The sequence below is a fragment of the Saccostrea echinata genome, unplaced genomic scaffold (genome assembly GCF_033153115.1).
Source record: "Saccostrea echinata isolate AGI-Se365-2 ecotype Australia unplaced genomic scaffold, CSIRO_AGI_Sech_v1 ptg000030l, whole genome shotgun sequence".
NCBI classification, from domain to species: Eukaryota; Metazoa; Mollusca; class Bivalvia; order Ostreida; family Ostreidae; genus Saccostrea; species Saccostrea echinata.
In genome coordinates this window covers 17,235,635-17,256,660 of record NW_026889779.1, presented here as the reverse complement: position 1 = coordinate 17,256,660, position 21,026 = coordinate 17,235,635, and the positions used below count along the sequence as shown (strand labels likewise).

General features: G+C 33.6%; 2 protein-coding genes across 4 annotated transcripts in view; one reads left to right on the top strand and one right to left on the bottom strand.

The window, feature by feature from the left end:
* Positions 1-12,405, top strand: part of LOC133196877 (uncharacterized) — a 36,613-nt gene extending 24,208 nt beyond the window's left edge. Inside the window, exons 21-37 of the mRNA XM_061332726.1 lie at positions 43-187; positions 493-629; positions 1,415-1,478; positions 2,199-2,327; positions 2,961-3,083; positions 3,274-3,369; positions 3,576-3,725; positions 3,814-3,897; positions 4,080-4,128; positions 4,332-4,441; positions 4,657-4,824; positions 5,135-5,283; positions 5,554-5,723; positions 5,931-6,136; positions 6,443-6,548; positions 8,966-9,006; positions 10,182-12,405. Coding sequence (XP_061188710.1) covers positions 43-187; positions 493-629; positions 1,415-1,478; positions 2,199-2,327; positions 2,961-3,083; positions 3,274-3,369; positions 3,576-3,725; positions 3,814-3,897; positions 4,080-4,128; positions 4,332-4,441; positions 4,657-4,824; positions 5,135-5,283; positions 5,554-5,723; positions 5,931-6,136; positions 6,443-6,548; positions 8,966-9,006; positions 10,182-10,328 — 2,074 coding nt within the window. The 3' untranslated portion in view covers positions 10,329-12,405. The remainder of the gene's footprint in view (positions 1-42; positions 188-492; positions 630-1,414; positions 1,479-2,198; positions 2,328-2,960; positions 3,084-3,273; positions 3,370-3,575; positions 3,726-3,813; positions 3,898-4,079; positions 4,129-4,331; positions 4,442-4,656; positions 4,825-5,134; positions 5,284-5,553; positions 5,724-5,930; positions 6,137-6,442; positions 6,549-8,965; positions 9,007-10,181) is intronic.
* Positions 12,406-14,040: 1,635 nt separating this feature from the next.
* LOC133197438 (Krueppel-like factor 8) overlaps positions 14,041-21,026 on the bottom strand; it is a 29,541-nt gene continuing 22,555 nt past the window's right edge. For all 3 annotated transcript variants that reach the window (XM_061333479.1, XM_061333477.1, XM_061333480.1), the window contains exons 4-7: positions 18,864-18,948; positions 18,400-18,587; positions 16,218-16,399; positions 14,041-16,113 (exon numbers count right to left, since the gene is read on the bottom strand). In XM_061333479.1, the coding sequence (XP_061189463.1) occupies positions 16,227-16,399; positions 18,400-18,587; positions 18,864-18,948 (446 nt within the window). In that variant the 3' untranslated portion in view covers positions 14,041-16,113; positions 16,218-16,226. The remainder of the gene's footprint in view (positions 16,114-16,217; positions 16,400-18,399; positions 18,588-18,863; positions 18,949-21,026) is intronic.

Genomic DNA, 21,026 nt, shown 5'->3' with positions numbered 1-21,026 from the left:
TTTGATAATGTTCATTTACATTTATGTGAATTCTTGTTTTAGGACAGCGCTAGAAGTATGGCGGCTGATCTTGGAGGAGACAGAGAAGCTGGCCAAAGCCAGACTTCAAGTGGCTGAAATTCTTATGGAAGGGATTGCCGAGCCAATCAAACCTTACCGCATGGCCAAGCAGCAAATTCAGAAAAGGGTATGATATAAAGAAAGGAAGAAATTTTTTCTAGATAGCTGAAGAGTATGGCAATGAAGTGTAAAGCATTAAATAAAGTATGATTTCTGGTACATTAATCAGTAATTCCATGAATGTTTAACAGCAAGGGGGTCTAAATTTGGAAGCTAATGACTTTTCTAATATCCAAAAAATTAAGATATCAAAGTATTCAGGATATTGATTTTCAAATACATAAAGAAAACATATTTGGACTTTAGACTCACTCCGTCATATCAATAGTATTCCTGATATCAATGTTCAACTGCATTTTTATTTCTTAACAGTTGATGCCTCAGTTAAATGTTCTACAAAATGAGGTTGGACAAACAGTATTAGAGATGGCTAAGGCCCAGAAAGAATACAGTATGGAGGAAACTTTGGCTCATGATGCCAGGGTCAAATCAGAAGAACTCACTCAAAAGTAAGAGCTGATTGATAAAGGTAACAGTGCTTAAAAATATGCAAGGGTTATTTCATTCATTTTTCACAACTGTTGAGGAACTTTTTAGGTTAATGGTAAATGAGTCACTCTGGTGACCTGTTGCTATCTGTCCCCATCAGTCATTGTCTTCAACTTTTCAATAAGTTCCACTTCTTCTTTGAAATTGCTGGACCAATTTTTATGAAATTTTGTACATAGCATTTATGGACAAAGATTCACAAATATTTTGAATTTCATGATTGAGGAAAACCTGAGGCCTTCAGGATGCAATCAAAACCAAAAAATACAATCTTTAAACATTTCCTCTTTTTCTCCTGGATGTCTCAGAGGAAACTACTTGCGTGATTATGATAATCAGCCCATACTTAGATTGTTAAATTCATGACTCATAGATCAAGGGTTAAGGCCCCAGAGTTGGGCTTATTAAGTCATGTATTGAAAATACAATGTAAAGCATAATGGTTTGTGATTCAAGAGTCCCAGTCCCAGCTGTGCCTAAGCTGGTCATAGCCTGAGAAACATATGATACTCAGGTGGCTGTTAAGGCCCATGTGCTTGATGAAAAATTGCATTTTTTAAGACTTGTATAGCTGCAGTACTGTAAACATACATAAATAATTAGTGGACATGAAGCAGCGCAAAAGGTGCAAAAATATTATGACCGCTAAAATAAGTATGTTTATAGTATTACAAGGTAAAATAAGATTAATAATGTCGTGTCTTAAAAGGCATATGAATGAAGTCCTTAATAATTTTAATTGTAGATTAGCCAAAAGATCATCAGGAATATTCCAGTCTAAGACAAGTCTACAAAAACAGTGTGCCAAGGTGTGTGTTATCATAAGAGCAGAGATCCCAAAATTACAGTAGAAAACCTCAGTAACATGTGACAAATTCCAGTATTTATACCAAAGAAATTTGCAGAAAAAACTGTAGTAAATGTTTCAGAAATGTTGCTGTTGTATTTTATTCACTTATTCACTCCGAGGACTAAGGCAAAGGGAATATATTTTTTCTTAGCTGATTAACTCTCCATATCTTCCAAACATTCATGCAATAAATTGTTTTTGTAATACTGAATCAAGCTAAAAATAACCACAAACTTTCAAATTCAGTGTTGCTTGAGGACCAAATTTATTTTCAATTAAAAAATAGGTATCTGAAATACTTCACAGCAAGTCCTGTGCTATTCTTAGTGTTCTTGCAGTCCAATTTGTGCAGTAAATCAGATAGTTTTTCTCACTGAGAGTGCAATGTGGAACCTACAAAATGACAGACACTGTGATTGTTTATGTCTGTTAGGTAGTGATTGTTTATGTCTGCTGGGTATTCTTGGTCAAGAATGTTTACTCTGATAGGAAAAGAGTGTTCCAAATGGATTGGATACACTATTTCTTTTGGAATGCTAGTACTTGATGTAATCATGTATTCTCTTAGTTGCAAGAGTGTCTAGACCAAGAGATGACATGCTTAATAGAATATTATGATGAGATATAATAATAGAAAATATGACACTATTATGAATTTGTCCAAATATTTCTTTTTCAGTTTACAGCAAGACGAGATGCGTACAATGCCAAATCTGTTGCAGCTCGCAATGACTACCTTCTTCACATAGCAGCTGCTAATGCACACCAGTCTCGTTACTATAACACGGATCTCTTACAGCTCATGAAAGTATGTCAGCATTACTTACCATTACAATGTAGATAAAAATTACTTTACTCTTAGCCCATGGAATTTTGGAATTTTTTTATTTCAAAATTAGTAATTTATTTTCTTTTAAAACCTAGTTCTTGATGTTTAAACCAATCATTATCAAATTTGTGATTGGCTGTACCCAATCACATTTGAATCCCTTCGGGTTGTCTGGTACAACAATTTGCATGCACTTGAAACAATTGTCTACTTTTATAACGTATTATCCTACATAGATTCCTGTAATATTTTTGTCTTTATTAATGTTTTTTATTGTATAACAGAACTTTTTTTGATAAATTTACTTCTTGATACATGTATATATGTTGCATGATGTACAAAATACATTTGTAAGTCCTACATATGTGCTCAAAAATTCTTCTTTTTTTTTTTTTTACCTCTGAGCAAAATGAGTCCTTATTTTTTCCTTACTTGAAAGTGTTTGGAAAAAGATAAATTGTGAATGTAACAGAAAAAGTTAGTATGTTATTTTTTCTTGAGATTTTCAACTTTAGTGCACAGTTTTGTATCTGTCTTGCTTTAAGGAGTAGTACATGTACATTTGTATGTTGCTTTTCTCAGTCTTTTCCATTAAGAGGAATTCTTTATTAGGCTTTAGATGGAGATATGTATGAAAAAATCCTGGAATACTTTCATACCATGGGCAAAGCTTTATTGGATGTAAGCAGTTTGGAGAAGACAGCCAGTGAAACCATTACTAAACAGGCAGATATGGTAAAAACCTGGTGTTCTTCAAAATATATATCACTCTACATAACATTCAGAATTTGGACATTCTTGTAATTCCAAATTTATTAATGAAAAGTGAAAATAAACAACAGAAGTGAGAAATAGTAAATACCTTAATGGATGATTAGGAAAATTATATAGAGGGAAAAATTGTTTCAATGTATACATATTTCAGATATGCCGAGATTTTAATCATCAAGTCTTTATGTACCGTAACCCAGTATTTACGGAGCCTGTGCAATATGTATTTCAACCTTGCCAAAATGATGAGGTAAGCATGTATAGATCCAGAAAGCTTTTCTTTAAATAAATAATTCCTGTGTTATTTTACAAATGCTAAATTGCACTCGCATCTGAATGTGGAAATCTTACTTTTTTTTAAGGTGTATCTAATTTTGATTGAGTAAGATGTTTTTCACTGGTGTAAATTGAGAATGAAAGATATATTTTAAAAAAAATCCCCCCTTTGTATTGTAGTGCAATACTTTAACAAAAGAGCATAATGGAGGCCATCAGTTGGACAAGGAAGCCAGAAAGTGGGCAACAAAGATTGCCAAGGAAACACGCTCCTTACGACAAAACAGAAAAACTCTCCAGGCATTAGAAAATCTGTACAGGGGAGATAAGGTGAGTTAATAAATGTTGCCAATCGTAGTCATAATGGAAGTCCAATTGAAAGGTTATGCAGGAATTTGTGAGTTGTTTCTCTTTGTAGGCTTCAGATGGAAGCAATACCTCAGAAATACAGGAACTGGAGATGAAGATTGATGAAATGAGAGAGGTCATACGAAAATCAGAGGTAACCAGGAAAAGCTGGTTAATAAGTACTACTGACATTGTACATTTCTAGGAATTTTCAATATAATTCCTAGTAACATATTAACAGTACTGTCATTCAGTTTTAATTATCACAGTTCTTCTAAGTTTTTTTCTATCAATTTGATTCTGAATATGATACAGAGATGAACTTTTTGCATACAGATAGGAAAAGCAAAAGCTGAAGCAAGAATAGCACTATTGAGGAAGAAAGGTAAATATGTCAAATTTTCAGGAGTGAAATAAAAAAGAATGTTCTTTCAGTGATTTTTCATATATTAATTTTGAAATATATGCTATACACCATACCTTTAGCCAGAAAAAAATATACATTTAAGTCTATTGTTCTTGTCACCATTGTAAAATATCTGGGAGTTTTTTCTTGACCACTATTACAAATAAGGACATTTTCTGTAGTGAATGTTGACGAGTGGTTGGCAAGTGCCCAGGCAGAGAGTCTACGGGCCGAGGAGGAAGAGCAGTCCCTCAGATCCAGCCAGGGTTCTGTCTTCACAGACAGCTCAATAGTCAGTAAAACAGATGTCAGATCTCTAGTGTTTCTATAAAAGTTCCATAAGTCTATTAAAAAGAATGACCAAAAATAATAAGATAACCAGTGGCTATTTATCAATCTTTGGCATAAAGCAAAATATCTAGAACATTGTCATAAGTACACTAAGGATAAACTTTTTTTTCACTGAGGTGCGCAGTTATATATGTTTGTCATCTGATTTTTGTACAGAAAAGTGATGAAGAGCCAACTTACACAAATTACGACTATGACGATGACTTTATTGATGACGAACCAAGAAGAGAGAAGAGCCTGGTCAATTATGAAATGGACACCTACAGCAACTTTAATTACACTAGTCACTACCCACAGCAGTGCAGAGCAATATATGATTTCCAGGTAAAATATTACAGGGTAACGCTGCATTCTGAACCTCTTAAAATCTCCAAGCTGATGGAGTAGTGAAATTTTCATGTTTGAAATATTGAGGTCCTGTTAAATAGAGTGATAGTCTTTGAAATGGTTGAAATAACCAAACTGATTTAGCAAAATTAATATTCTGTATATTGCATGTAATTATTTTGTGAAGACCAAAATATTATAAACCAGTCATCACTCCCAAGCATAGATTTTTTTTTTATGAAACGGGTTACTTTAACCCCTTTATAGTAAAATTACAATTTTAACTTAAATTTTTTTCATCTTCAAGGGCTCTAATGTGGATGAGCTAAATTTGCGGGAGAATGAGGAGTTGGAGATAATTGCTGACGGTGATGGAGATGGTTGGCTGAGAGCCAGGAACTCAGAGGGCCTTATTGGGATGATCCCCTCCAACTACATAGAAATACTGGGTTCTAGGTGAAGAAACTAAAGAAATAGGAATGGTGCCTTTTAATAGTGACTGTGATGATATCATTTTTGTCCAACAATTGGTTCAGTTGAAGCATTTTGAAAAGCATGCAAAACTTCATCCAAAATGTGAAAGGCTGTTTACATCACAGTTTCTTTTTAGTGTTATGAACTGTAACGTTTCTATTTTTCACAAGAACACAAAAACTATAGAGTGTGTCATGAGCATCAGTGAAATAAACTACAAATTTTGAATAGAATATTACGTTTGTTTTCCAGGGGCTCTGTATCTAGTGGTGGAAATATGGAAATGTCAGCAAATGGCAGCCATGTTGACAGTGGTTGCTACAATGACAGCACACAGGAAGTGATGTCATACTCATCAGGTGACATGGAGGTTCAGCACACAACCAATCAAATGCCCGTTGATAACCATCTTCCATTAGGAGGTTCTCTTATTTAAGTTCTTAGTTGCACTAAAATTATTACATACAGCAATATTGAATTAAATTTGGAATCAATTTTCTTAAATCCAGTGAGATCATGGATATCAAGATAGAGTCAGTGGAGGAACATAATTTTTTATATATATATTTGTTGTAGTTATCTGTGTGGATAAGAAGTGAAAATATTTTTTAAAAACCTTTATTTTTTAGAGGGTTCCTGGGCCAGAGCTATATATGACTATGAAGCTTGTTCTGGAGAGGAGTTGTCTTTCATGACAGGTACTCTGATCCGAATCCTTCGTAAGGATGAGAATGGAGTTGATGATGGATTCTGGGAGGGAGAGTTGAATGGAAGGATAGGGGTGTTTCCCTCTCTAGTTGTAGAGGAGCTTGGTGTGGATGGGAATAATGGCATGGTGAGGAAAATTTTATTCTAATGACTTAATGAATATTTGAAAATACTTGTGTAAGGGCTCATTTATTCCAGAAACTTTTACCTGTTGTTTTCATATACTATCCTACAAAGTTTTTATAGCAGGTTATTTCAAGTGTATGACACATCCATTTTTTTTTTTTATTTTACCTTTCAAGCTATTTTTAAATCAGTTATGGAAGTAACCATTTAATGGTTAATTGTTTTGTTTAAGAATTCATTACAGAATTACAAGAAAACAAATTTTTTAAGGTTTTTGAAATATCTCAACGGAGAAATTTTTTTTCAGATTTCACCAGAGGAGCACCCTCCCCCTCCAAGTTTTGTACCCCCTCCCCCAGTGACCATCACTGCTGCCACCCCAGAGTCTGAACATCCTCCTTCAATAAACTCAGGTAAATGCAGGTGTATTTAGATGTTATACATGTATGTGGGTTTTGTTACTTTGCTGTTTGCTATTTTGTTTTGAATTCAACAGTTTATTTAACTGAAAAAAAGTGTTTTGAATTAAACAGTGTTTTCTGTTCTTTTTTGGTATTCATTGAAACTGTGTTTATATTACTCAGGGCAAGTTCAATAAATATTGTATAGTTTTGAGAAGTTGACTGCTTTTAAGAATGATTTATCTTCCTCAGTATTTTCATTCTGTTACTACATTCTCAATATTACCATCATGCAGTTAGCATGCATATTACATTTCCCCTCCCTGAAAAATTAATCTGCACATTAGGCCTATAGTATGTTTGGACTGTATATTTTCATGTAATTTGATACCCTGTTATATTCTTTGTTATAATCTTTGTATAATTTTAACATATTTTACATTTGATCATATATTGTAAAATATAAACCTCTTTCTTGACTTTCTCCTTCCTGTGTTGTAGTCATATTGCATTTTGATTTCAGTTGTTAAGTTACAGTCGAGTCCACAGCGAGCTCGTAGAAATCAGCGCAATCGAAATCGCTCTAAAACTGTTCCCATTAATGCCTCTTCTTTTGAGTCGACCGTCTAGGTATCATTGTATATCTACAGTTATATTTGGTGAAAGCTGTATATTATTATTTTTACCTCTCCTGTCCTTTTGTATTTATCTCACGCATTGACTTTTTATAACAGTATTCTTTATTAAAGCACAGATTAACTAGCAGATGCTAACGTCAATAGTAAACAAATATGGTATAAAATTTAACTGAAGCGGACCTTTGTTATATATAGCTATCATCAAAGTATATATGTAATTTTTCATAGGCTTGGAATGATATTGTATGGATATTCTAGTGTTATGCAGAGTTGTGTAGATGAAAGAAAACTAACAGAGCTCTTCATTTAAAATATTAAACATTACTGATGCATGCTTAGTAGTGCAATGATAAGGAAGGAGTTATGTAGGAATAAATAAAAGGGAATGGGACTCTGTCATGCATATATATAATTTTAGATATTTCTAATAAAGGATGGATTATTTTTGCCATTCAGAAGATTGTATTGGGGAAAATTAATTCATAAAATCTAAATCGTTGTAATTATTATTTTAGAATATGCTTTTTGAGCAAAAGTATACAATATCATCCACCATTTATCACACAATTTTAATATGTCCCATCCTGCTTTCACCAGCACACATACAGTTTTTTCTTCACAGTCATTATAAATTATGCTCTTGCAGATTGTAAAAATGATACATGCTTTCATTGTACAGGTAGAAATGAGAAAAGAAATAGGTCAAGGTATAAATAGGTAAGGTGGCAACACCTAGCTGTTGAATGGCCTCCCTCTCTGTCCATTTGTCTATCAGCTGTTGGGTATAAGAGACTAATTTACTAATGCTGAAGTATAAGGGATCTGTGCTTTGTACTAACTGACTAATCAGTACACAGGCTTTATAACAGCACATGTTTATATATTATAGGTATTTTAATATTTATCATGTAATGCTTTCACTGTGGCCAGTTTTTGACTGTTTATTTGTAGCCATATCTGTAATAGGTATTTCTTATCGGCTAGGATTAATCATCCTGTTAGCTAAATATAATTACAATAAATGAAATTGCATTCAGTAATAGCATGTGTCTGCTCCCATAATGGTCAAATTTAAAGATTCGGTAAAAAATGTGCACTTTGGAACATATTATTTTGAAGAAATGACAATTAACAAAAAATGAAAAAAATGGGTGGAATTGGCAAATTATTTTGGCATTTGTGACATCAAAGACTTTGAGAATTTCCTCTAATTTCTGAAATGGATCACAAAAAACAAGAAACTGTTTGATTTTGACTCAATATGCCAATGAGTGCAATATTTGAGGACTAGTTTCATTTTTATGCATTTCATCTATATTACAATTCACACTTTATATTAAAAGATGGAGTCTAGGCAGTATTGCACTTGAGGTTTTCCAATCAAAAATATTGACCTGTAATGCACCCATTCTCTCTCGGAATTTGAATCACTGAAGTTTGATATTCTCATCATTTACTGGACATTTCTCCTTAACACTTTAATGTCCTTAGATGATGCTACAAGTATTGCTATGGTTTAGATGTATTGTTAATTTCTTTGAATTTTGATTTTTGGGGCACTCACTGTACTTGATTCTTTTCCCTTTGTTTTAAAGAACATAAATATGTCTGTTTTTATTCATAATTTTTGAGAGCACATGTATATGTTACTTCAATTTATTAGCAATTATAAATTTATTGCACATCTTTGTATTGTCCATATTATAATTCATGATTGATGGGTGTAGATTTTGTTTTGAACTTATAAATAAAGAGGTGTTATTAATAAGTTTTATTACTTACTTTTTACAGGATACAGTTTAAGGAAAGATGTATCAAATGGAGATGACCAGGTAAATTTCTAGAAAAGAATTTATTTAAAAAAAAAAAAAAAAAAAGGTTAAACACTTATTTGAGGTTTGTGAATTCCCACAGGGACTAATTGATTATAAAATATGTGTAGTCTGATAGATGAATTTTTTTTTAAAAAAGTTTTGTTTGGATTCACTGTAGAAAATTTTAAATTTCAGGCTTTGTAAAAAAAATTTTCTGGGAGGGGGTGGGGAGAGAAAAAGAGGACGTGCCCTGTTTTAATTTATGCTCTTGGCTGAACTTAGGATATTTACAAAGTAACACTGTTATATCAAAAAGCACAGTTTTAAAAAAAGGAGAATTTTTCAAACATAGAAGTATGGGTGGATGCATCTGAAATGTGCCACTACCATAAATCCATTATACATGTATGCAAAAAATGTGAAGCAGGCCAACACACAATAGGATATTTTAAAAATTGATACTGATACTCTGTGCTTAAATATATAGCTGTATTTAATGATAATTGATTTGACATGACACATATTAACAGTCTGAAGCGTAATGTGGTGAGTTGATTAAAATGTTTGCCTATCTGAGAACTGGAACCCCACCCAGTATGTGTTCACACCGACCCTATATTTATTTTCTTGGAAACCTAGGGGAATTTCCTCAGTGTATTAGATAGTCTTTGATGTTGTGTCAGCTGTTTTGTCATAAATTAGTTTTTACATGTGCATGCAATTAAAGGAAGTAGCTGATATTGCTTAGAAATAGATGACTACAAGTGTCAATGTGAGAATTTTTATTTATTTATTTATATTTATTTATTTTTTTTTTTTGGTAACCAGAATATTACAAGGATTCGGTTTTATTTTAGAATGTAGTGTAATGATGCATGATTTATCTTTTTAAGGCATTAACACTGCATTTCTAAGACTTTTTGGTCCTTTGTTGTACATACTGATAGATTAAATTATTATTATCTGAAACTTCAGTTCCTTAAATTCAACAGAAACACTCATTCTGCAGTATATTTACATGTACCATTGTACATGTAGCTTATTTTCAATTTATCCAAAGTAGACCAAATTCTTTGATAATCACCATATCAAGTATAATTAAGGTCATGAAATATTTTTTTATGGCATGGCATTTCGGATTTTCTTTAATAAATAGTTCACTAAATAGATGCATGTTTTGGTTAACTTTTTAGATTGGTCATAAGAGAGTACGATTTCAGGAAAGGACCAGAAAGAATTACACCCAGCTAAAATCTCGGCAGTCAGGTTGCAGATCACAAGAAGAAATCTGTGTGTTTGATGCCAAGTTCAGTGAAGATGGAGAGGAATCTCTAGTATGATGTCATCAGACTATTTATAGACATAGGAATCTCCTTCTCTGCATTATATATTCTGATGTTTTAGTTGTAAATGTAACATTTTTATATACATGTATAAGATTTCAGTTTACAATGTGTATAACATGTTTTGTGTAATTTGCACACAAAGAGAATTGAAGATTTGAGAGAATTTTAAGAGTGTTCATTGAAAAAAAAAATCTGCATATACATATTTTACAGTATATATCTTAATCATATCCAATTATTCATATAAGCATGTAATTCAGTATATTTAATATTACACACAATAGAAATTTGATATAGAGTATTTGCATATAGATTTTTTGAAAAATAACAAAGGTTTTGGTGAATTTACCTCTTATATTGATGGAGTATTAAAGAAAGGAGAAGGCAAGGATTTATACATGTATCAGGTACCCAATTTATGCAAACATAATATTACTTTGAAATCCAGAAAACATAAAAGAGTGAATGTTGTACATATAGATCTTACTATGTAAGAGCTTAGTCTCCCATCTCTATTAATCATACCCCCCCCCCCCCTCCCTTGAGAAGGTGTAATTATGCATGCATTATGCACATTATCCATTATGCAATGTCATCATCTGCACATTGAATATATGTTTGTGTTTAGTGTTGTGAGACATTCAGAGGTCACTCAAAATCACATCTTTGATATATACATGTACATGTAGTTACGTAAGAGTTGTGGTTCTTGATATCGTTTCCTATTAAATATTGCATAAGGTTGACATTTTTATAATTACATAACCCCCCCCCCCCCCCCTTTCCGTGACATCATTAACTAAATGCAAAAAATTCTTACCAGAATCACATATTCTAAAAATCAAAGAACTTATCTTCACATAAATCAGAAAAAAAGGTGTTCCATTTTCCACATTTCATTGTTGTATTGTAGCCTTCTGTGCCAAATGTTTGTACAATAATCATGAATATCATTACATGACACGGTTTACTTTATATTTACTTTCGTTGTTGTGGTGTTTCAATTTAAGAATTACCAATAACAAACTAATTTAGCTCATAGTGCATTGTTTGATGAAGTTTTGTTTGGGGGAATTTTTGTAAAATATCAGAAATTGTATATTTGATTATGTTACATTTTAGGCAAATTATTTTCTAGTGGTGCATTATTGTGAATTTAAAAGCAAAAATCAGTCAATTTTTTATCTGTGCCATATTGTTTTGGGATTTATAATTGCTTTAAATGAAGTTCAGATAGAAACTACAAAACTAATGAACATATGTGTTTTGGAATCCTTGAAAGAAAACTTTAAATCATTAGGGGGTTTCTAAATGTTTGCTTTTTTTTTTCAATTATACAGGTGATTTTTTTTTTTATTTTACAGGCTTTTTCTGTTAATGAATTGTTATGTTGTTATTATTTTTATGAACGTCTATGATGCATTCCAAACTATTATACTATTTTTTAAAAGGCAGGTAGCTGACTTTGATCTGAAAACTATCATTTAAATAATCTGTTTATTTTGAAAGATGAATATGTATAGATTAATTATGAAAGACAATTTTTTCTGTGTTTATGGCCAGAATTTTTCATCTAGATTCCAGAATTTTATACTTAATTGCATTCCACATTCATGTATATGATTGACATTTACTATTTTATAATAGTTCCGCATTCCAAGTACAGAATCAAAGAAATAAAAATTGTATTTAGATTAATAAGTATCCTAGCTACCTTTATATTAATTAATTAAATCAGATACAGTTTCTATAGTCAAGGGAAATATTTTGCAGATTCATTAACATAAAACTGAAAGGTTTTTATTTTGTTGTCGAGAGAATACACAGGCATCCTGATGAAACAGAATTTGTAAATAATTTTTGCCATCTTGTACATCTTTAAACAGTGCTGAGATACAGGTACTATCTAGTCAAACTTGTAGTGAGGATATTATTTTACTTCATCATTAGCAAGCTGTGTATGAGGGCAGCACAGACTTGATTTATGTACCCAAGGTCACCAACTTGTCATTTAATTTATGTATTTAGACAGTAATATTATGTTACTTCCAATAAATTGTTATCATGAGAATCTTGTTAATTTTTTTAGGAGTAGATGGAGAAGTTTGGAAGGACAGCTGTAGTTGTGGAACATAACTATAAAGATTGCAGTGATTTAAAATGGATTTGAAAGGCCTGGAGACGCTTCATTAAAAATGGACCTTCAGACCCCCCCCCCCCCCCCCCCCTTCCAAATTATCATAGTAGCATTCCAGACCCTGCAAGTTAGCTTAAGCATTTTTAGCTCACCTGAGCTGAAAGTTCAAGTGAGCTTTTCTGATCACCTGTTGTCCATCCATATGTCTGTAAACTTTTCACATTTTCAACTTCTTCTCAAGAACCACTAGGCCAATTTTAACCAAAGTTGGTACATAGCATCCTTAGGTGAAGGGGAGTTTAAATTGAAAAAATGAAGGGTCAAGCCCCCTTACAAAGGGAGATAATCAAGAAAAGACAAAAATAGGGTGGGTTTTTTAAAAAATCTTCTCAAGAACCACTGGGCCAGAAAAGCTGAAACTTACATGGAAGCATCATTGGGTAGTGTAGATTCTAAATTGTTCAAATCATGACCCCTGGGGGTAAAGTGGGTCCACAATGGAGAATCAAATTTTTACATTAAAATATAGGAAAAATCTTTAAAAATCTTCTTCTGTAGAACCACTGGGCTAGAAAAACTGAACTTATTTTGAAGCAGCCTTGGGTAGTGTAGATTCTAAATGGTTCATATGATCTCTGGGGGTAGGGTTGGGCCACAATGGGGAATCTAAGTTTTACATAGAAATATAGGAAAAATCTTTAAAAATCTTCTTCTGACGAACCTCTGGGCCAGGAAAGCTTACACCTATGTGGAAGCCCTTGAGGTAGTGTTGAATCTAAATTGTTCAAATCATCCCCCCAGGGTAGGTTGGGGCCACAATAGGGAATCAAAGTTTTACATTGAAATATATAGGAAAAATCTTTATAAGAGCCAGTGGGCCGCTGAAATTTATGGGAAGCTTCCTAAGGTAGTGTAGATTCTAAATTGTTCAAATTATGACCCCCGGGGTAGAGTGGGGCCACAATAAGTATTATAAGGGGGAAAATCTGTTGAACAGCAGGGCCAGTTACTCAGGTGAGCATTGTGACCCATGGGCATCTTGTTTTAGACAGTTTACTACAACTATGAAAAGCTAAAAACCTTTTAATTCTAAACCCAGCCTATTAAGTATTGAAATAACCAGTACATTAAGTAATGGTACATTGTATTTAGGTAATATAACAATTGAGTTCATTCCATTTATTAATTATAGTTATGGCTCAGAAAAGATCTTTAAAATCAATTTAATATATCATTACACTGCTTCAAGATCAAAATAATATCAAATCAAACTTCAATTTTATCCCCAGTGAAAGAAAATGGAGACTTCATAAGCAAACCCAATCCACTAAATTGGTGGATTTTGAGGGGGGGCAGGGGGCCTCCCTGTGTCCAAAATATACATAAGATTTCATAAATCAATTTTTTTGGTGTGGCCGTGGCCCCTACCCTGATCCCAAACTGATCAGCTCCCCCCCCCCCTTCAAGATTCCTTGATCCGCCACTGCAACCAATCTAAAGTTTGTCTTAAAATGATGTAGCCTTGATTGTAAAGATTAAATTATATATATATAAAGGAGAAAACAACAATAAATTTCATCACATTTTAATAAATTAATTTACAACTGTAATTTGATAGATTTTGACAGAATTACAACATGGGTTACACATATTTACAACACTGAAGCATGATGAAATATAGTACATGAACATAAGGGGGAAAAGGAATGAAAAATATATAGCAATCTCTATCAATGTATGAACACATAATGACCCTCTGTCTAAAAAAAATCATTTGGGAAGTAGCATCCCAAATTGGTCCCAGCTATAGTTATCTGCTCAAGAGTAATTTCGCAGCTACAAAATAAAACTTTCGTACAGTTAAAATTTTCAACTCTTAAAAAGCAATTATGTTTTAAAAAAAACAACAAAAAAACATTCCAATGCTTAAATCCTGCAAATTGGGAAAGTAATAGAATATGTTTTATTTCTTGTTTTTATCAAATGAATTGAAAAATTGGGGAGGGGGGGGGGTGCTATCATATAATAAGAAATACAGTCATTATTCAACTACCATTAAAATTAACATCACAGATTTTTTAAAGAGCAAAAAAAAAAAACAAAAACAATGCAGTAACTTCCCCTCAGTATGCAGTGATTCAAGCTGGCAATTTTTGCACCAAATTTTTATTTTCTTTTTTAAACAATATTTGAGAAAATGAAACTTTTTTTAATGAAGATCTGATAAATTTCAAGTATTGTAAAATCACAATTTTGTACTGAACATTCAGTAAATAAAGAACTCTCTGCTTAGAATTGTAATTTCTACATCCATACAACATTGTCTGAGTCTTAGGCATCTAGCACCGTCAAAGACGCGGACATTTTGAAAATACTATTTGTGTCAGCAGATTTCTTCAAACAAAGCAAAAAATAATAATAATACATATTTGGCAACAATGTAACAAATTTTATTGCTCTGAGGAAAAACTAATTCTTTTCTGCATGAAAGAAAAGAAAACTAACAAATATATATATATTATCTCAGCAGTGATTTTTTTTTCATGCCACTCAAAATTGTTACTAGCTATCTCACATAATAAATCTCTCTAAAAATGAAACAACGCATATAAACCTTTCTAAAACATTTTATATTATTGCTTGAATGTTGCACTCTGTTGTATATTTATAACAAATTCAAAAAGAATTTTTCCAAAGACATCAAAAATAGTTTATTTACTAATATTGCTTTTCCCATGAGCTCAGAAAGAAAATTCATCTGCATTTTTTCCAATGCAAAGTCTTTGCATGGGCCATGACTCTTATTGACATAAGATAAGGTTCAATTCGTTTGACTGGCTGAGATAAAAACAATTCATTCAACAGCCAAGCAAACAATTCACTGACATCATCATTCAGAGAAAAAGTATCAATTCATCTACCGGTATCTACAATACTGACAACAGTATCAGGGGATTTTTTTTGTAACCTTCACAATCTAAACATGATAAATAGTTATACTACAGATGCATGCCTATAATCATTTTCTCTCACAAAGCTGCTTTCAAATGACATAAAAATTCATTCAAGTGATAATAAAAACAGTTCATGACCAAAAAAAAATCTATGAAGATGAAGTACAAGTATCCATAGTATTGTAATGATCTAAGTGTCACTGCATGCATAGCCTCTTGCCAGCAGAGGTATTCATGCCTAAGCCAAGTCTGCAAACAAAAGCAAAACCCATGACACACCATTAATGTCAAATCCATTATCTGAATACTTCTTTATTGCTCTGGTGGATGTGCATGGTATGAACGCTTTTTGTATGGTGTGGGATACCCTGTATTCTTAGGCGTCCATTTTTTGTACATGTAAATGGCTACAGTTTTCTACATAAAGCAGTTTTTATGCACCAAGTGAAGTGTATATAGTTTTTGTGACTAAGCAATAATGACATATTGCTGCACAGTAATCCTAGGTATTATGTACCTAGCTAAGGTGTCTCTGGTAGGAACCACTGCCATGGCAACTAATCACCAACAGGAAGGTAATCAGCAGTAACTGAAAGGATGGCATTTCATTGGTCCATCATTTTTTTAAAAACTGGGCTGCAGTGACTTCTGCTGACAGAAATCAAATGGTAAGCTTTTAAAAATGAATCTACAAAATAGAAATAAAAGACATTAAACATAATTCCATGTTGTCTGAGCATACACCCACATTCATCAATGAAGAATGAATGGAAGCAATGTTAAATGTCTTACCATGACAAATCAATGTCTCTTCATGTGCAGTGACAGGTGATCTGACCTGGAGAAGGCCCTCTCACAAACATTACATTTGAATGGTTTGTCACCAGTGTGTTTGCGGAAATGACGGGTCAGTTCGTCTGATCTTGCAAACCGCCATGTGCAGCCTTCCCATGTACATACATATGGTTTCTCTCCTACAACAGATTAAAAGAAAATTATGCATATATTTTGGTGATAAAAATGACAATCTGCAGCATATGTTTTTAATGACAAAAGGATTAAGAGTTAAACAAGAGGCCCAGGGGCCACATCGCTCACCTGAGCACTATGGCTAGGAAAAAGCAGAAATCATTTCAATCTTGAAAGGTTGAAAAGTTTAAATATAAAAGTGGTTGGGGGGGGGGGGGGGGGGTGTCAGGAATTGAACAAATTTGAATCTACATTATCTGAGGATGCTTCCATTTAAATATGACCAATCATGGCTTTGCTGTTCTCGAGTAGAAGATTTTTAAAGATTTAACCTATGTATTCCTATGTAAAACTTTGATCACCCATTGTGGCCCCACCCGATCCCCAGGGGTCATGTTTGAACAAACTTGAATGTACACTATCTAAGAATGCTTCCATATAAATATGACCAATCATGGCTTTGCTATTCTTAACAAATTGTTTTTTTTAAAGATTTTTACTATGTGTTCCAATGTAAAACTTTGATCGCCCATTGTGGCCCCACCCTACCCCCGGGGGTCATGATTCGAACAAATTTGTATGTACACCATCTGAGGATGCTACCATATAAATATGACCAATCATGGCCTTGCTATTCTTAACAAATTATTTTTTTTTCTTTTTTTAGAATTTTTACTATGTGTTCCTATGTAAAACTTTGATCGCCCATTGTGGCCCCACCCGACCCCCGGGGGTCATGATTTGAACAAATTTGAATGTACACTATCTGAGGATGCTACCATATAAATATGACCAATCATGGCTTTGCTGTTCTTGAGAAGAAGATTTTTACTATGTGTTCCTATGTAAAACTTTGATCGCCCATTGTGGCCCCACCCGATCCCCGGGGGTCATGATTTGAACAAATTTGAATGTACACTATCTGAGGATGCTACCATATAAATATGACCAATCATGGCTTTGCTGTTCTTGAGAAGAAGATTTTTAAAGATTTTTCCTATATATTCCTATGTAAAACTTTGATCGCCCATTGTGGTCCCACCCGACCCCCGGGGGTCATGATTTGAAGAAATTTGAATCTACACTACCTGAGGATGCTTCCATGTAAATATGACCAATTATGGCTTTGTTGTTCTTGAGAAGAAGATTTTTAAAGATTTTTCCTATATATTCCTATGTAAAACTTTGATCGCCCATTGTGGCCCCACCCTACCCCCGGGGGTCATGATTTGAACAAACTTGAATCTACACTACCTGAGGATGCTTCCAAGTAAATATGACCAATCATGGCTTTGCTGTTCTTGAGAAGAAGATTTTTAAAGATTTTTCCTATATATTCCTATGTAAAACTTTGATCTCCCATTGTGGCCCCACCCGACCCCCGGGGGTCATGATTTGAACAAACTTGAATGTACACTATCTGAGGATGCTACCATATAAATATGACCAATTATGGCTTTGCTGTTCTTGAGAAGAAGATTTTTAAAGATTTTTCCTGTATATTTCCTATGTAAAACTTTGATCGCCCATTGCGGCCCCACCCTAGCCCGGGGGGTCATGATTTGAACAAACTTGAATCTACACTACCTGAGGATGCTTCCACATACGTTTCATGTTTTCAAGCACAGTGGTTCTTGAGAAGAAGATTTTTTAATGATGCCATTAATTTTTCACGAATTCTTAATTATCTCCCCTTGGAAGAGGGCGTGGCCCTTCATTTGAACAAACTTGAATCCCCTTTACCCAAGGATACTTTGTGGCAAGTTTGGTTGAAATTGGCCCAGTGGTTCTTGAGAAGAAGTCGAAAATGTGAAAAGTTTACAGACGGACAGACGGACAGACGGACAGACAGACGGACAGACGGACAGACGGACAGACGGACTACAGACAAAATGTGATCAGAAAAGCTCACTTGAGCCTTCGGCTCAGGTGAGCTAAAAAATGAAAAATATATTAACATTGTGGTATGGGGGAGGGGGTGGGGATGAAAGAGCAGAACATCTACCTGTGTGTGTCCTTCTATGAGCTTTTAGATGTGAGCTCTTTGTGTAAACTTTGTTACAGCCTTCGAAGTCACACCTGTGAACCCGCCTCTTCTTTTCTCGGTCTATAAATGCGTCACAAGCAGCTGCCATAGGAAACGGTTGACTGTCAGGTCTTGGTGAACTCGGGGAGCCCATCATTTTAAACTTACTGAAACAGGCAATTGTATCAGGAACTATTAGTTAGTCATGGTAGAAAAATTTATATATGAGCAAAATTATTCATCCCAAAGGTATTTTTCCTTTTATTAATTTTAATGTCTCATATTTCAATTCCATATCAAAATTCCACACATGTCACTGTGACAGTGAAAGATACGGTTTTTGTGAAGGATTTGTTTGCTAAATATGGTGGCCATTCGCAACCTGTCTCCCAAAGTAAAATTTTTACAAGATTTTCCCCCTTCTGTCATCATAAACAACTCACTTTGAGGCCTCTTTGATACGCTGCAGTGACAAGAGCGCGGCTGACCCGATTTTCACTGTGTCCGCTGACATCATCATGTCCTCCTCTGAAAAAGTTCAAAACAATTCTCTTTAGAAAAAATACATGTGGTCAGGACTATCTTATCCTGTCATTTTGTTTACGTTGGTATAATTGACAGTCAATTTAACATTTCATACTCTATTATTATGTTCTTTTTCAGCCATATCTTTTTTTTTCTACAGGGGAAAGTTTCAAACAGTAGCAGAGGGCAATAAAAAGTTTCAAATAGCTTCATACCCTGGTCAAAAAGCACTGATAGATAAAGGAACGTGATAATGATAGATAACCACACTGCCTGTGTCCTATATATTGATAATACGTTGTTGAACCCATTTAAAAAAGATTGTTTAGGATTTATGAGCAATACATGTCTCTTGAAATTCCCATAACCTGTAATTTTATTTTCATTTGAAGTCTTGTTCAATGCAAAGATTGGGGTCACCACAATCAAAACAATTAATAAATTCAACATTGAGGTGGGATTTAACTCCATAATTCTCTTTTTGTAAAAATATAAAACAAGGTTTGAACATGCATTAATGACTTGTAATACCAACATTTCTCCAAGCAATCTGAACCATTTACATAACTGTGGGAAAAACAAGGTTTTCACCTTGGTCTTCCTAAAGCTCACCTATGATCTTCAAAAAAAAAAAAAAAAAACCTCTCCTGACATGGTATCTTAATTTTGGCTTCTTTTTTTTTTTTACCTCACTGAACTTCTTAAAAACATTTTTGTTATTGTTTACTTGAGTACAACAGTAAGCAGTAACCCCCTTTCTTCTTACTCGCTTAACACAGGGATAAATGAAGCAGTTTAAAGACCGTGTCAGATTTTGAAGTCAACAAAGAGTGTGAAATTTTTGTGGCCTCAAAAGTACTCCTCTGGGGTCACCCGATCAATGTTTCAGATGGATTAGATATACGGGTCCTTTGTTTAGTAGCCCGATCTAAGCTACTGTTACAATCCGATATATAACAATATCGTGATTTGGTAAAAATGGAAGTGAATCAGCAGAAAAATAATTTATGATACTCGGCAACCCCCCTGGACAAAATTTGTAAACAGTTACGTAATAACAGTTTGAAGAGTGAACAAATAAACAGGTACGCAATGTAAATATTTATATTAGTTCACTTTCAACATCAAACTATGGGTTTTAAATTTAATGGTTACCATAATCAACTGTTTTGCATGAAACTGGAATTCTGAAACCTGTGTGACCTTTTAATATATCTATAGAAATAACTTCATGCTATAAATCTCAAGATCTTCATCAATAAAACCATACTAAAGCTGGGAAATCATGCTACATGTTTCACACCCCATGGAGGGTTAAAACATGGCAAAAATTAACTCAAAGAAATCATAAATTTACATCTGGCAAATGTTTGGGGAAAAAAGTATATCAAGATAAACCTGACATATCTTTAAAAAAATTAAAATCTCTACATGGCTCGTTTACAAAATCAAAACTGCAGTCATATTGGCCAGGAGTGAGAGAGAGTGGATTCCTAGCACCTCAAATGTTTCTCAAACATATTTATTTTTCCTGGAGCAGATCAGTTATCTGTTAAATGGGGCACTTGAACATTTTTTTCGTGTTAAGTTTTTCATTAGCATACAGATGTTTATGAAAAAAGAATTTAATGCAGCCGTCACGAGGAGAAACCCATCCCTTAATATTTGTGATTACAATTTTCAATAGATCTCGCAATCCAGCAGTTCAATACTGTTAATATGGGCTCACCAGATCAATGGAAGCTACATCCGCTTAACATAATGGGGAGAGTATAAAAAAAGTTCCCCTATCCCAGTGGCATTGAGGGAATCTTTTGACTACTATTGAATTCCACTAAGCATTTCCTCTTGTCTTTTGTTCTAATAATTATGATGATGAGGCCATTGTAATTTAGTTAATAAGAGGACTTCTGAGCTCTATATCAATACTTGGCTCCTGTAACTCTTGTATCATTTAGAAAATTGCTATTATCTTCTTGAATAATTTTTTTTTAAATATTCCCTACATTAATACAAAACTTTGAATTTGCCATGTTCACAGAAATTTCTTAATCTAGGGCTATTTAAATAGATGAGATGTT